At 38.8% G+C, this 14,678-nt stretch overlaps 1 protein-coding gene across 9 annotated transcripts in view; it reads right to left on the bottom strand.

Moving 5' to 3' along the window:
* Positions 1-14,678, bottom strand: part of NNT (nicotinamide nucleotide transhydrogenase) — a 126,741-nt gene that overhangs the window by 27,864 nt on the left and 84,199 nt on the right. For all 9 annotated transcript variants that reach the window (XM_049863273.1, XM_049863322.1, XM_049863291.1 and 6 more), the window contains 2 exons: positions 12,972-13,131; positions 12,024-12,105 (listed from right to left, as the gene is read on the bottom strand). In XM_049863273.1, coding sequence (XP_049719230.1) covers positions 12,024-12,105; positions 12,972-13,131 — 242 coding nt within the window. The remainder of the gene's footprint in view (positions 1-12,023; positions 12,106-12,971; positions 13,132-14,678) is intronic.

Genomic DNA, 14,678 nt, shown 5'->3' with positions numbered 1-14,678 from the left:
GAGAAATAAAGGGCCACATGAACCAGAGACTACATCATCCTGAGACCAGAAGAACTAGATGGTGCCCGGCTACAACTGATGACTGCCCTGACAGGGAACACAACAGAGAACCCCTGAGGGAGCAGGAGAGCAGTGGGACGCAGACCCCAAATTCTCATAAGACCCAACTTAATGGTCTGACTGAGACTAGAAGGACCCTGGTGGTCATGGCCCTCAGACCTTCTGCTGGCCCAGGACAGGAACCATTCTGGAGGCCAACTCTTCAGACGTGGATTGGACTGGACAATGGGTTGGAGAGGGATGCTGGTGAGGAGTGAGCTTCTTGGATCAGGTGGACATTTGAGACTACGTTGGCATCTCCTGCCTGGAGGGGAGATGAGAGGGTGGAGGGGGTCAGAAACTGGCGAAATGGACACGAAAAGAGAGAGTGGAGGGAGAGAGCGAGCTGTCTCATTAGGGAGAGAGTAATTGGGAGTGTGTAGCAAGATGTATATCGGTTTTTGTGTGAGAGACTGACTCGATTTGTGAACTTTCACTTAAAGCACAATAAAAATTATAAAAAAATATCTAGGAAAATTCTAGATAAATTATATAGAGAATGTACGCTGAGACCAATATTTGTGAATACTGGACTCACTGGGAATTTGGCCAGAACTAATATTCAAATATGCATTTACTATGATAGAGTGAAATTTCAAAAGGCCATTATCACTTTTGATGTTTCAACAGATACTATTAGTCAAAAAAGTTCTGTTTCCTCAGTTAAAAGAAAGAAATGTCATCAAGTCAGGGTAATTAGTTCAATATCTTGAAGCAAGAAAAATTTCAATGTGTTTTGCTATTTTTCTCTCTCAAATATAAAAATGATAAAGTCATGAAACATTATGTAAATAAAAAAGCTAAGGCCTCAGTCACCAATAAAGAATAGTTTCAGGCAAACGCAATATGAGAGATGAAGGAAATCCCGTTTGATGGAGGAATATCCTAGATGACTATTGTACCACAGAGTCTCTGGGTGGCACAAATGGTTATGCTGAAAGGTTGGTGGTTTGAACCCACCCAGATGCTACTCGGAAGACAGGTGGGGTAGTCTGCTTCCAGAAGGTCACAGCCTTGAAAACCCTATGGAACAGTTCTACTACAGGTTCAGAGATCAAACAGTCCAGGTTGGACATGAGGATGGAGGACTCTAGAAGTAGCCAGGAAAAATAGACTGATGGATTATATGTGTTCTGAGCATTACTGAGAGACACTTTATATGTCTATAAACATTTTGAAGAGCCCTGGTGGCACAGTAGTTAAAGCGCTCAGCTGTTAACCAAAAGGTCAGTGGTTAGAACCCACCAGGCACTCTGTGGGAGAAAGATGTGGTAGTCTGCTTCTGTAAAGATTTACAGCCTTGAAGGTCATGAAAGCTCCACAGACACATCCAAACTTCCTGAGGGACCAAATTACTGAGCTGAGGGCTGTGGGGCCCATGGTTCCAGGGAACATCTAGCTCAACTGGCATAACCTAGTTTATAAAGAAAACGTTCTACATTTGGTGAGTAGTGTCTGGGGTCTTAAAAGCTTGTAAGCAGCCATCTAAGATACAGCAATGGTCTCACCCCATCTGGAGCAAGGAAGAATGAAGGAAACCAAAGACATAAGGGAAAGATTAGTTCAAAAGACTAATGGACCACAAGTACGCCAGCCTCCACCAGACTGAGTCCAGCACAACTAGATGGTGCCCAGCTACCACCACCGACTGCTCCAATAGGGATCACAACAGAGGGTCCCAGACAGAACTGGAGAAAAATGTAGGACAAAATTCTAACTCACAAAATAAAAAAAAAAAAAGACCAGGCTTACTGGTCTGACCGAGAATGGAGAAACCCCGAGAGTATGGCCTCTGGAACCCTTACATTTCATCATTGAAGTCACTCCTGAAGTACACCCTTCAGCCAAAGATTAGACAGGCCCATAAAACGAAACAAGACTAAATGGAGACACCAGCCCAGGGGCAAGGGCAAGAAGGCAGGAGTGGACAGGAAACCTGGTAATGAGGAACCCAAGGTTAAGAAGGGGAGAGTGCTGACATGTCGTGAAAGTGACAGTGTCACAAAACAATATACGCATTGTTTAATGAGAAACTAGCTTGCTCTGTAAACTTCATCTAAACTACAATAAAATAAATTTTAAAAAAGATTTACAGCCTCGAAAACCCTACGAGGCAGTTCTACTCTCTCCTGTAGGATCACTATGAGCCAGAATTAGCTCAACAGCAGTGGGTTTGGTTTTGGTTTTTTATAGACATTTTATTCCCATACAGTGCAGGAAGAATTAATGATTGGAATATAGAAAACCAAGCAGATGGTAAAGTTAGACAATTTTAGGTTCCAGGAATAACAAAATGTTATACAAAAATAAGTAAATAAATAAATGAAATCATAGTTTAAAAAAAAAAAAGAATAGTCCCAAGCAGAGTTCTAAAAAAGTTGCATAATCTACTCAAATAAAAAATCTAGATCTTCAGAGCCTTTTAAATGAACCAGGAAAGAGTACAAATTGAATCAGAGCATATACAAGAACTATTCATGAGTACCAAGTGAACTGGACAAAATTTGGGAAAAAAGCACTTCAATGAACAACATTTTTTTAAAGCCACTTTTATGATATATGATGATATAAACCCCACTCTTACAGTTTTTCACAATCTCACACTAGATTTTAGATACCACATGTTTTGGAAGGGGATACAACAACATGAATTCCCAGGATCATGGACTAAGGAGCCAATTTATCCAGACCAGGGTGCATTACAGCAGTTGTTCATAGACGTGTTACTATTAAAAGGTATAAAACACTCACCACACGGGTCCTACTACAACTGTTCAAATAAACTCCATTTTCCTTCTTGTACTATGGAAATACTTGATTTAGTTTACCAATAAACCATGGTGAAGATCCAAGCATCCCAATTCAGCAACAAGACAACAAAACCACAGGGACAACTAGGCCCCCTTTCTAAGGTAGAGTGTTTTTCCCATTTTACAGCCTCTTCCTATTAAAAACAGTGAAAAGGAAATACAGATTTAAATTTTTTTTAAAAAGTCCTTTACAACCTTTAACTATTTGGTTATATGTTTTGGGAGTCACTGTGCAAAATTTATTTCCATACTCAAGAGACTCAAGGAGTTAATCTCCCTTAGTTTACTGTGTTTTATATTTCAAAATAAACTGTATACAGGGCAAGATATAAACCAAACCACCAAACCCAGTGCCGTTGAGTCAATTCTGACTCATAGCAACCCTACAGGACAGAGTAGACCCACCCCACAGAGTTTCCAAGGAGCACCTGGCGAATTCAAACTGCCAACCCTTTGGTTAGCAGCTGTAGCACTTAACCACTACGCCACCAGGGCTTCCGGGCAAGAAATATTGATGGTATTTTTTGGAATTCTGCCTTCCAAATACCATCATCCCACAATTTTCCTAAATATGTTATTCTAAGCTCCTAGGGAACAAATCTGTCTTGGAAGAAATACAGCCAGAACGTTCCTTAGAAGCAAGGATGGTGAGACTTCATCTGACATACTTTGGACATGTTATCAGGAGGGCTCTGTCCCTGGAGAAGGACATCATGCTTGGTAAAGTACAGGGTCTGCGAAAAAGAGGGAGACCCTCAATGAGATGGACTGATACAGTAGCTGCGACAATGGGTTCAAGCATAACAACGATTGTGAGGATGGCACAGAACCGGACAGTGTTTCATTCTATTGTATGTAGGGTCGCTGTGAGTCAGAACTGACTTGACGGCACCTAACAACAACAAGTCTAGGAAGTTGACAAATTAACCAGGAAAAAGACATAATACAGAGGAAATAAAAGAGAACTTATTTGTTAACCTGCTTATCCCTCCTGTTTTTAAGCAAATATTTATAAATCAATAGAACCTTAAGGGTTAAAATGGATCTTGAATCTGCTTTAAAAGCAAGAGTCCTTTATTTAGAATTACACCAATTATGTGTTTATGGTGTTGTCACAAAACAGGCTGAGGATTCTACTGTGGAGGTAACAAGGAGTCCCTGGTATGGGTACACCTCAAGGACCTTTGGTGTTTCTTCTATGTTTCATGGGGCAATGCTCCATTCTGAGGAGGGTCCATGGAGGTAATAAAAGGATTTGCTACTATATTCAATATCATTTAAATTAATTGTACTTTTACCTGTGAAAATATGACAGGATAACTGAAAAGGCAGGTTTCTTTGGCTTATCAATCACATCCTGATCAGAACTTCTGATTGACAGTTATAGGTCACTTATTAAAAGCTCAAGGAAAAGCTTCTGCAGTTTGGAATAAAATCTTTTAAAACATGAGGGGAGCTGGGTAAATGCTATATAAATTATCTTTGGTGGTGAAAAGGCCAGGGACCAGCTGGGTGGGGCTAGCCTATCCATCTGTAGAGAAATATGGTAAAGAAGTGGAAAAAAAATCTTCCTTACAAAATAGTTGCTATCCATAGGAACTGACTAATGGGAAAGATTGTGGAATCAACTTCTCTGGCTAGGCTTCTTAGGCACAACAATAGACACCCGGCTTTCTGAAATTGTGAAAGTCCCTCTTAGGAGCAGTGGTTCAGATGGACTCACTCAGACAATTCTGAATGGAAAAAAAATAATGTTCATTTAATTTCCTAGAACTTTTCAGCAGTCAGAATTAGAGAACATTATGTACCCTTCTTTCTTTTTTTGAAGGCAAATAAGGTCTGAACTGTTACTCTGACTCTGAAACCTGGTGCTCAGCCATGGCCTTCACTTCTTCAGACAAAGAAATTCTGAAAGTTGAAGACCTCACCAAAGTGTCTCAGGGGCACAATTTTTCTGATACAGAATGAAAGAACCTATTCTATGAATGTGAGTGATGAAAGGTCTGACAGAAGGCTAACTTTACATTTTTCATCTCTATGTGTGACCTGTGACAGAGGCCACCCAAAGAGATGATAATTCATCTAAAGAGGATCAGGTCAAAAGACTTAGGGAAAACAGCAAAGGAGTCCTCTATAGAACCAAGCCACAATACTGCCTTTTCCACTCCATGGAGATTAATTATAGGCTGTGCATAAATCAGGCTTTTCCATCACAGAACTAAATCCACCTAAACAAGTTGCCATCAAGTCGATTCTGACTCATGGTTACCCCACATGTGTCAGAGTAGAACTGAGCTCCATATGGTTTGCAATCGCTGATTTTTTAGAAGTAGATCACCAAGCCTTTCTTCCAAGGTATCTCTGGGTAGACTTGAACCTCCAACCTTTCTGTAGCAGTCAAGCATATTAACCATCTGCACCACCCAAAGACTTCTCAAATCCAGATACCAAGCCCAAATTAGAATATATGATTACTGACTTTTTTATTTCAAAATAACCAATAAGACTATAAAGAATGGTATCTGAGGAAAAACTAAAATTCTATTTGCCACTAGAAAGCAAAGATGTTACTTTGAGAGCTAAGGTTCGACTGACCCGAGCCATGATATTTTTAATCACCTCATATGTATGTGAAAGCTGGACAACGAATAAGGAAGACCAAAGAACTGAGGCCTTTAAATTATGGTGTTGGCGAAAAATATTGACTATACCATGGACTGCCAGAAGAAGGAACAAATCTGTCTTGCAAGAAGTACAGCCAGAATGCTCATCAGACGCCAGGAGGGTGAGATTTTGTCTCACATACTTCGGACATGTTATCCCTAGAGAAGGACATCATGCTTGATAAAATAGAAGGTCAGTGAAAGAGAGAAGACCTTCAATGAGATGGACTGACACAGTGGCTGCAACGATGGGCTCAAGCATAGCAATGATTGTGAGGATGGCGCAGGATTAGGTAGTGTTTTGTTCTGTTGTTCATCGGGTTGCTATGAGTCAGAATCAACTGGACGGCACCTAACAACAATAATAACTAATGTTCTAGAACATTACATTTTGGTACATTACAGAGATTAAGTAAAAATTACACATAATTTATCTTTCTGTTTGAATAACATTGCTCTTCAAATGCAATGGCTAGTGGGCTCTACAATATGAAAATCATTATAAGCAAAATAGTGACGAATTTGCACATGAAATGAGAAGACAGGTTTTATTTATTTATACTCTGCCATGTTTACAAAAACCTCACTGAAGAAACTCAGCTGGAAGAGTTTATTATAACTAATACTAGAACTAGAAATCAAAAATCACTCTGATGGTTAGAGGCACCGGTTTCATCAATATCAAGCTCCCGCAGGGCATTAGAATGTGTGTGACAAGAGTTTCCAAGGAATGCGTCCTAGAAGTTACAGCTGGAAGAGGCTTTACAAAGCACCCAAAGTACAGGCTCTTAACATAGTCCTCTGTTCTTTCCATCATACCAAGATGCTGTCTAAAGCGGCCACTATAAAGCCAAAGGTAGTCTGGTCAACAGTCAGAATCTGGGATGAAGGTGGCCACTTTCTAGGAGCATAACATACTGGCAGTTATATACAATAGTCTAAACACAAATGTGAGTGAACACACATAACTTCCTTTGATTTTCCTCTTCTCCCAAAAGTTTTACTCATTTGACCAGCCACACAAATAATACCAATCTCTCCCACCTTACAGCCACCATGTTTTTAAGAAGCCAGGTTCAGTACAAAGTGCAAAGAAACACACTATATTCTTTCAGAAAATCAGAAGCACTGGCTAATTCATCACCAAATAGCGTTGTGCCAGTTGTAACTCTGAAACTATGCTACAATAATCTATGCTATAGATGTTCTTCCCATTTCAGTAGCACTGAACTGGGGACACGATGATGTTATAATGTCTCCAATTTAAAAGATCTTGAAGCCTATTAACTAACCTCCCAGGAAACACATAAGCTTCACAGAGTTAGGAATTTTTATCTGCTATAGCCACTCATGTATCCTCAGGGCCTAGAACAGGGCCTGGCCCAAAGTAGGCACTATATAAATATTTATTCAGTGAACGAATGAAAGACTAGTCATGTCTGAAAAGAAAGAATTGCAAAGCTGACATGAAAGTGCTAAATAATGTCTATTTACTTACCCAAATACTATATTATACATTTTATCTGGCCTAATTTCTATTCTCTTCAGGAGCATGTACTTTTATTAGTTTATAATTCTGCATGCCCTTGCTATCCTCTACCCAAGAACATAACAAATCCAAAAAGGCTGATCCTTTGTTCATTAGAATCACATTTAATATGTGAAAAGCAAGGAAATCCAAGTTAGATGGACAAAATACGTCATCTTCAAGCATCTTCAAAGAATGGGTTTCACAGCAAAAACAACATGTATTTAAATGAAACCATAAAAAGTATTAAACAGCAAATATCATAAAAAGCTAGATGAGTTCAGACAGAGGATAAAAAAACATATGTATATTTATGTTTTTAAAACATAAAAAATTTCATGGTATGCGTAGTATGAAAAGCTTAAAACATCTCCTGGGCAGTTAACTCCTCTCCTTTGCATTCCTTCCCTATTTCTACTCTGTTTGTTTTACCATACCATCACATTAAGCAGGAAACCCTGGTAGCGTAATGGTTAGGTGCTATGGCTGCTAACCAAAAGGTCGGCAGTTCAAATTCACCAGGTGCTCCCTGGAAACTCTATGGGACAGTTCTGCTCTGACCTATAGGGTCCCTATGAGTCGGAATTGACTTGACGGCAATGGGTTTGCTTTTTTTTTTAAATCACATTACACAGGATTCATTCATTCATTTGTAAAAGATTTTTCTTCATAACTATAAACTCTTGAGAGTTTATGCATCTCTGTATCCTCAGCACCTAGTAATAAATTTCTATTTGATACATTAATAGAAAGATACAGTTGAACATTAACGTGAAAGCAGCACGTAACATCAGTTAGTCAAAGGAGGTGAAACATGATTTCATAAATTCAAAAGACTTCTGTGATAATCTAAGCAATAATCCTTTATAGGAAGAAAATCAAGCAGTGACCAATTATAAAGAGAAAAAAACTGCACCCATTTCTAACAATTATTCATAGGGATCATTATCTTTGCTTTATAAGAAAGCCCTATAATATAATCAACCCAAAAATAGAGAAGTAGACAAAAAACATTGTCTGTGGCCTTGCACCAAAAGAATTGTGTAATAAAGTCCTTTTAGAGACCAAGTATAAGTTAGGTAAGTTGCACATGCATTCCAGGCAATTGTGAAGCAAAATAAATCTGATCACTAAAGAAGGACTAAGTCCATGAACTTTCACGACATTCTGAAATGAGCTCTTGTCGTGAAATGTCATGTGCTTCATTACATAATCTCAGCTTTTTGTGAGCATATTATGACTATGGCCAAAGTAAAGGAAAACGGGAATGTCTCTAAATCAATCATGGGCCATGAAGCCAGACAGACTGTATGACAGATGCAATTTTTCTTGGCACCACATGGGCATAACTAATTGATGGCAATCGTATGGCCACACTGGCACATTTCCATGGGGATGTGTGTGAATATGTCACCACATCTGGACATGAGGCATGCCGGGGTCCTGAGGCACAAAGACCTACTGAAACCAGAGGGCCGGCAGCTGCACTCAATGAACACCGTGGGAGCTCTACAGAGTGATGAAAGGACTAAATTACCGCAAACTGTAAATACAGACTTATTTCATTAAAATACGAGGTAACCGCTGCAGCCATCTCTTGTTCAAACAGGCATTTGCCTCTTTAAAAAAAAAGAACAAAGCTAGCATCTATGTATATATGTATTCCTAACTTCATAAAGAAAATTTGCATTTCTCCTGTGAAAAGATGATGACACACATAAAGCAAAATCAACAAAGCTTCTATAATTCCCTTTTTAAAAAAATCCCACACAGAAGCTAGAAAGAAAAATATGATAATCTACTGTCATCATGTTAGCAAAAATAATCCTCTTTAACTATGAGATTTACATAACTGTTACAGGGTCCATGTTGAAAATTCAGTATACTACAGTAAAAAAAATTTAACAATTTCTCCATTAATATGAAATAGGCAAATGAATATAAGTTTTCCTAAACACAAAAACTAAGCTGAGCAATCATTTTATTCCAATCCTACATAAAAAAATATTTAACAATCTATGTCAAAAATTATATGAAATGATGAAAAGCTCTCTGTTCTAGTCACAAAATTACTTCAGTAAAAAACAATTTATAACTGAGAAACTATTTCTATATGTAGACTTAAATACCCCCCAATCAATCTTAAGTCAAATAATTACCTTCTCGTGCAGTGTGAAAGAAATCTTCCTACCCCGGCAGTTAATATTGTGTCCTCATGGACAAAATTCTAACTTTAATCAGGTCAGAAACTAAGGATTCACTTATCTTATCACTTTTCCTTTCAGATCTTTTTTCTCTCTCCCTCTAATTCCTTTCCTTTCACATCCTGCCCTCCTTCAAGCTGCCTAACAGTATTTTAAAGGTCTCCAACTTTGCACCCAGCCATCTAACACTGGGCAGATTTTCCAAAATATCTGCCTTAACCTCGGCCAATCAATGGATAACAAGAGAGGTATGTCAAATTCACGACTCCCTTCCCTAGGGATAACTGAGACATGAAAGCCATCATTCTCTTGATTTTATTACAATCGCCACTCATCTCCTAAACATTTATGTGGGGACAGAAGGCACTGCTAACACATCAGGCTTTTTCACATGTGGATTAAATAAAGAAAAACAATTTCTCTTTGGGAAAATCAAAAAAGGTTCTTTTACACATGCTTTCCACTTACAGGTCTGCAAATACTCTAAGTGGCAAGACTATGTCTAAAAGAGAAAAACAGTTTAATGCCCTGTGTGAAAATAAGAACAAATAATTAAAAAGGAGACTTCTTATATGAAAACTTCTTTTAAGTCAGTGACTTTTCTCATCTTCTACCTTCAGTTCATCTAAGATTATCACCAAATATAGAAACCATCTATATCACACACCTAGTAGTGTATGAGTGGTAGCATTTTGACTCCATGTATTTGAAAAACACAGGCAAACTATAGATTAGAGGAAGGGAGGGCAAGGGGAGAAGAATGAGGAAAGAGAGGAAAAATAAGAAGGAAAGGAAGGAAGGAAGAAAATGCAGCTGCATATTAATATTGCTGACACTAAAACTTTTTAGGTTTAACTATCTGATTTCATTATCTAGGCCACTTTTACAACTATTAGTAGCTGGGACATTCAAGACAAAGATCAGGATTCTGTATCCAGTTCTGGTTTAAAACTCTGCTTAGTTCTAGGCGTACTATTTAATTTATTTTCCTATCATCTGTCCCCACCTAAAATTTTAAGAGCGATGTCAAAAGGAACTTTTATTAGGAAACATTAATACAGTTTTGTTAACAGATGTCAACACCCTGGTGAACTAATTCTGTTTTATGGCAGACAAAGCATTTTGCCTCTCTGACTTGCAGTTCTGTGTCAACGGCACTGCTAGTGAACCAGCTTGCCCACGACATAAGCAGGAGGTCTGCCAGGAATAACACCAGAGGGTCTCTTTGCTGACTCCTAAGTAACATCAGCATTCAGAATGGGGAGTCAAAGGTGAGCAGGACAAATGCAAAGTGTCACAATGGTCACCAAGTTCACCACCCAATAGCCCCATTTTTATGTTCCTCAAACTCTTTATCCAAGGTGCTGTAGAAAGACCTACGAACGTAGACTCCTCAACTTTGCCAATCTGTTCAATACCCCACCCAAGAGTTGAGTCCAGCACCCAAATGTCAGGTGGTAGGAGCAGCTGCTGCTCCAATTCGTATTTCTAATAACACATATTAGAAAAAGAAAATTTCATCAGTCTTTTCCACCCTGAGAGTTTGAAAGTTAAATGACCAAAACAGTAACTAGCCCACAGGTTTACTACTGGGTCTCATTCTTTAAAGCCCTCTCATTTGAGACCTTCTGTTTTTCTTCAGTGTGAAAAACAGAAGTCAAAAAGATACAATTTGACATGGTTCAAATACTTTGTTTGACCTCCTCCTCCAAATCAAATCACAGGGAAGCAAAACTTCTGCTTTATTTCCCCTTTAATAAATATCCTGGAATTTGGTATAGTAAAATTTCCCTTTCTGAAATAAATCTGTGTTTAGTACCACTCACGCTATTAGAGAGTGACACCAAAAACTAGGTAGTAAGATTAACCCTAGAAGAGGGTTTTCTATAACTACTTAGTTTCTTTACCTAGGATTACATATGTAAAATTCCACTTTAAAAGACAGTCATCTCCTTGATCTCGGGGAACATCTAGCTCCATTGGCATAACATAGTTTATAAAGAAAATGTTCTACATTCTACTTTGGTGAGTAGTGTCTGGGGTCTTAAAAACCTGTAAGCAGCCATCTAGGATACTCCATTGGAACAAGGAAGGATGATGAAAACTAAAGATACAAGGGAAAGATTAGTCCAAAGGACTGATGGACCATATCTACCATGGCCTCTACCAGACTGAGTCCAGTACAACTAGATGGTGCCCAGCTACCACCACGGACTGCTCTGACAGAGATCACAATAGAGGTCCCGGACAGAGCTGGAGAAAGATGTAGAACAAAATTCTAACTCAAAAAGAAAGACCAGACTTGCTGGCCTGACAGAGACTGGAGAAACCTTGAGAGTATGGCCCCTGGACACCCTATCAGCTCAGTAATGAAGTCACTCCTGAGATTCATCCTTCAGCCAAAGATCAGACAGGCCCATAAAACAAAACAAGACTAAAGGGGCATACCAGCCCTGGGGCAGGGACTAGGAGGCAGGAAGGGACAAGAAAACTGGTAATAGGAAATTCAAGGTTGAGATGGAAGAGTGTTGACATGTTGTGGGGTTGTTAACCAATGTCATACAACAATGTGTGTACTAACTGTTTATTGAGAAACTAGTTTGCTCTGTAAACCCTCATCTAAAGTATAATAAAAAAAGAAAAAAATAGTCATCTACTTACTTTTATTTCATACACGCATCATTACACACATTCCAAGCCTCTTGCCGAGAGCACCTACCTGACTTTTTTTCCTTGCTCGGTGAGCATCTTCACCAAATCAGCGATGGGGTACTGAGCTTTGGCTGCACAGAGACCATAGCCTACAAGAAACATTAAAAACACAGAAGAATGTATTTTATTTTGAAATTTTATGAACTAATCTCTCCCTTATCAAAACTTATTTCTATGCCAACGTACACAAGACTAAAAATGAAAGCAAACTTTGAGTCTGGACTTTTTCAAATATTGGCCTAAATTTGAAATTCAAAACCCAATGGGCCCTCCTCAGTCTTCTGTAATGTCTGATATGGCTGGGCACCCACCCCTCCCCACACATGCACACACATACACACACACACACTCATGTATGTGTTTTTAAACTACCTTCATTCTTGGCTTTGATGACCCTGCAGTCCTCTGATTCCCCTCCTAACTTTGTTACTGCTCTTCCTGTTTCCTTGAATAGTTGTTCTTTTTCTGTTCTCCCCTTAAATGACAAAGTTACCCAGGGCTTTAGCTTTATCCCCTCATACTCTCCTTGGAAAATCTCAGCCAATTCCTGGGCTTCAACCATCATCTAATGCCTCCCAATCTGACTCCAGCTTTGACCTGTCATTTAAACTACAGTATGGCATGTCTACTGTCCCATCTCCACCTCAAATTTAATGTCTCTAAAACAGAACTTAAAATGTTCTTCTTCCACCAAAAAATGGTCTCCCAACAATTCTGACGTTATTATAGGATAACCAAAGATTTCAGTCACTTCTCCTTTAACCCCTACATTCTGTCCATTCTACCTGTACAATTAATCTCACATTTGTGTCCACTTTTCTACCTCCATTTTTCCCAAATGCCAAGTCTCTGCTCAAGCTATTCCCTCTGCCTTCCCCTACCACCACCACCATCCATCACCATCCAACACCATATTATAGTTGTCTGGGTTTTTCTGTTTTGTTTTGTTTTTTACCTGGAGTAATAATAATGCTATTAGCTTCTCGAATCATGTCAATTGCATTGTCAAGGTTGATTTCTGTATGTGTGCCAGAAATTTCCATGGGTTTTCCACCAGCTGTTGAAGTGGTGCCATAGCCTCCAAGAATCACGTTAGCCAGGGAGCGATTCATTGCCTGGAGGGCAAAATCATCAGCTCTAAGAGTTTAATCCACGTAATTTTTTGAGAATTATACATATCTTGTATGCATTATATTCAGAATCATTTAAAGAGGTTTATTTGATCGTTTAGAGCATTTTTACCAGGTAAACTTGTTATAGCTTCTAAAATTTTTTTATGAAGGTGTCTAGAAAGCAACAGTATTTTTTTCTACCAGATCAATTGCATACTGACATACTTTCAGTAAAAGAGTAAATTATGATAAAGAAATCACTGTGAAATTACCAATAAAATTAGGAAATTAATACAAAATTCAGATCTACTTATTATTGCCTGAATACTGATTGAGCAAGTTCTACCTTCGTATTTATGTCTATTTCTCCAGAGTAAAAAGAGAACTAGAGAAAATGACAGGAGTAAGAAATTTTACAACGTGATCCTAGAGAGCCCTCAGGTGAATTCTGCTACCAACTTCAAATCTGTCAAGAGGCAAATGGAAGAATCAAAATAATAGGAGTCCATTTCTTTTTTTTTTTTTTTTTTCGGTTTTATTTCATTTAGAACTCTGCTGCCCTCTGCTGTCTAGAAAAAAAAATATGGGGGTTGATACTGTCTTATTTTTCAAATCAAATACAGCTACAGGAAGTCCTATGCTTAAGTTGCAACAGAGGTGTCTGGCTTCATCATTAGTCTCCTAAAATATTTTACTTCTAAAGAGGTAGAAGAATAAGCTTATACACTGTGTCTTTAACGTTTATACCCACCCTTTTAATTAGAAAAATAACCTCAGGAGAAAATAAGAGGTAGGCATTTCTTACTGCATATTCATTTACAATCACCCAACAAGGTACCATACAAACACCACAAATGAAACAGCTGACAATATGTGATCCGGTTTTTTGAAAAGACTTCTTTTGTAGGCCTCTGGAGATACAGCAGAACCTGGCGGCGCAGTGGTTAAGAGCTTGGCTGCTAAACAAAAAGTAGGCAGTTTGAATCCACCAGCTGCTCCTTGGAAACCCTTTGGGCAGTTTTATTCTGTCCCATAGGGTCGCTATGAGTCAGAATCGACTTGACAGCAGTGGGTTTGGTTTGGTTTGGGGAGATGGAGTGTCAAAAGAGAAAGGCAAGGGGCTAGATGCTTTGAGTCATCAAATGCATGTTAGGAATTCAAATCACAATTGTATGTGATCAAAACAGTCGTTCTATAGAATTATAACTGAACTTATCACTTCTGAAAGAATTCCAAAAAATTACTAAACCTTATTTTAAATGTTGTAATAAGCATATCAGAGCGCAGTGGGGGTTCAGTGGTGGAATTCCCACCTTCCAGGTTCGATTCCCAGCTGACTGATCTCAAGCTCAGTTACCACTTGTCTTTCAGTGGAGGACTGTATGTTGCTATGATGCTGAAGAGATTTCAGCAGAACTTCCAGACTAAGACGACTAGGAAAAAAAAAAGGCCTGCCAACCTACTTCTGAAATTCAACCAATGAAAATGCTACAGTTCAAAAGGGTCCTGGATCCGGCTCTCCACGACTTGGGGCTGACTCATGACAGCTA

This window comes from Elephas maximus, chromosome 2 (genome assembly GCF_024166365.1).
Source record: "Elephas maximus indicus isolate mEleMax1 chromosome 2, mEleMax1 primary haplotype, whole genome shotgun sequence".
In the NCBI taxonomy this organism is placed as follows: Eukaryota; Metazoa; Chordata; class Mammalia; order Proboscidea; family Elephantidae; genus Elephas; species Elephas maximus.
The sequence above is the reverse complement of the archived record's forward strand: the minus strand, read 5'-3'. Positions and strand labels throughout refer to the sequence as shown.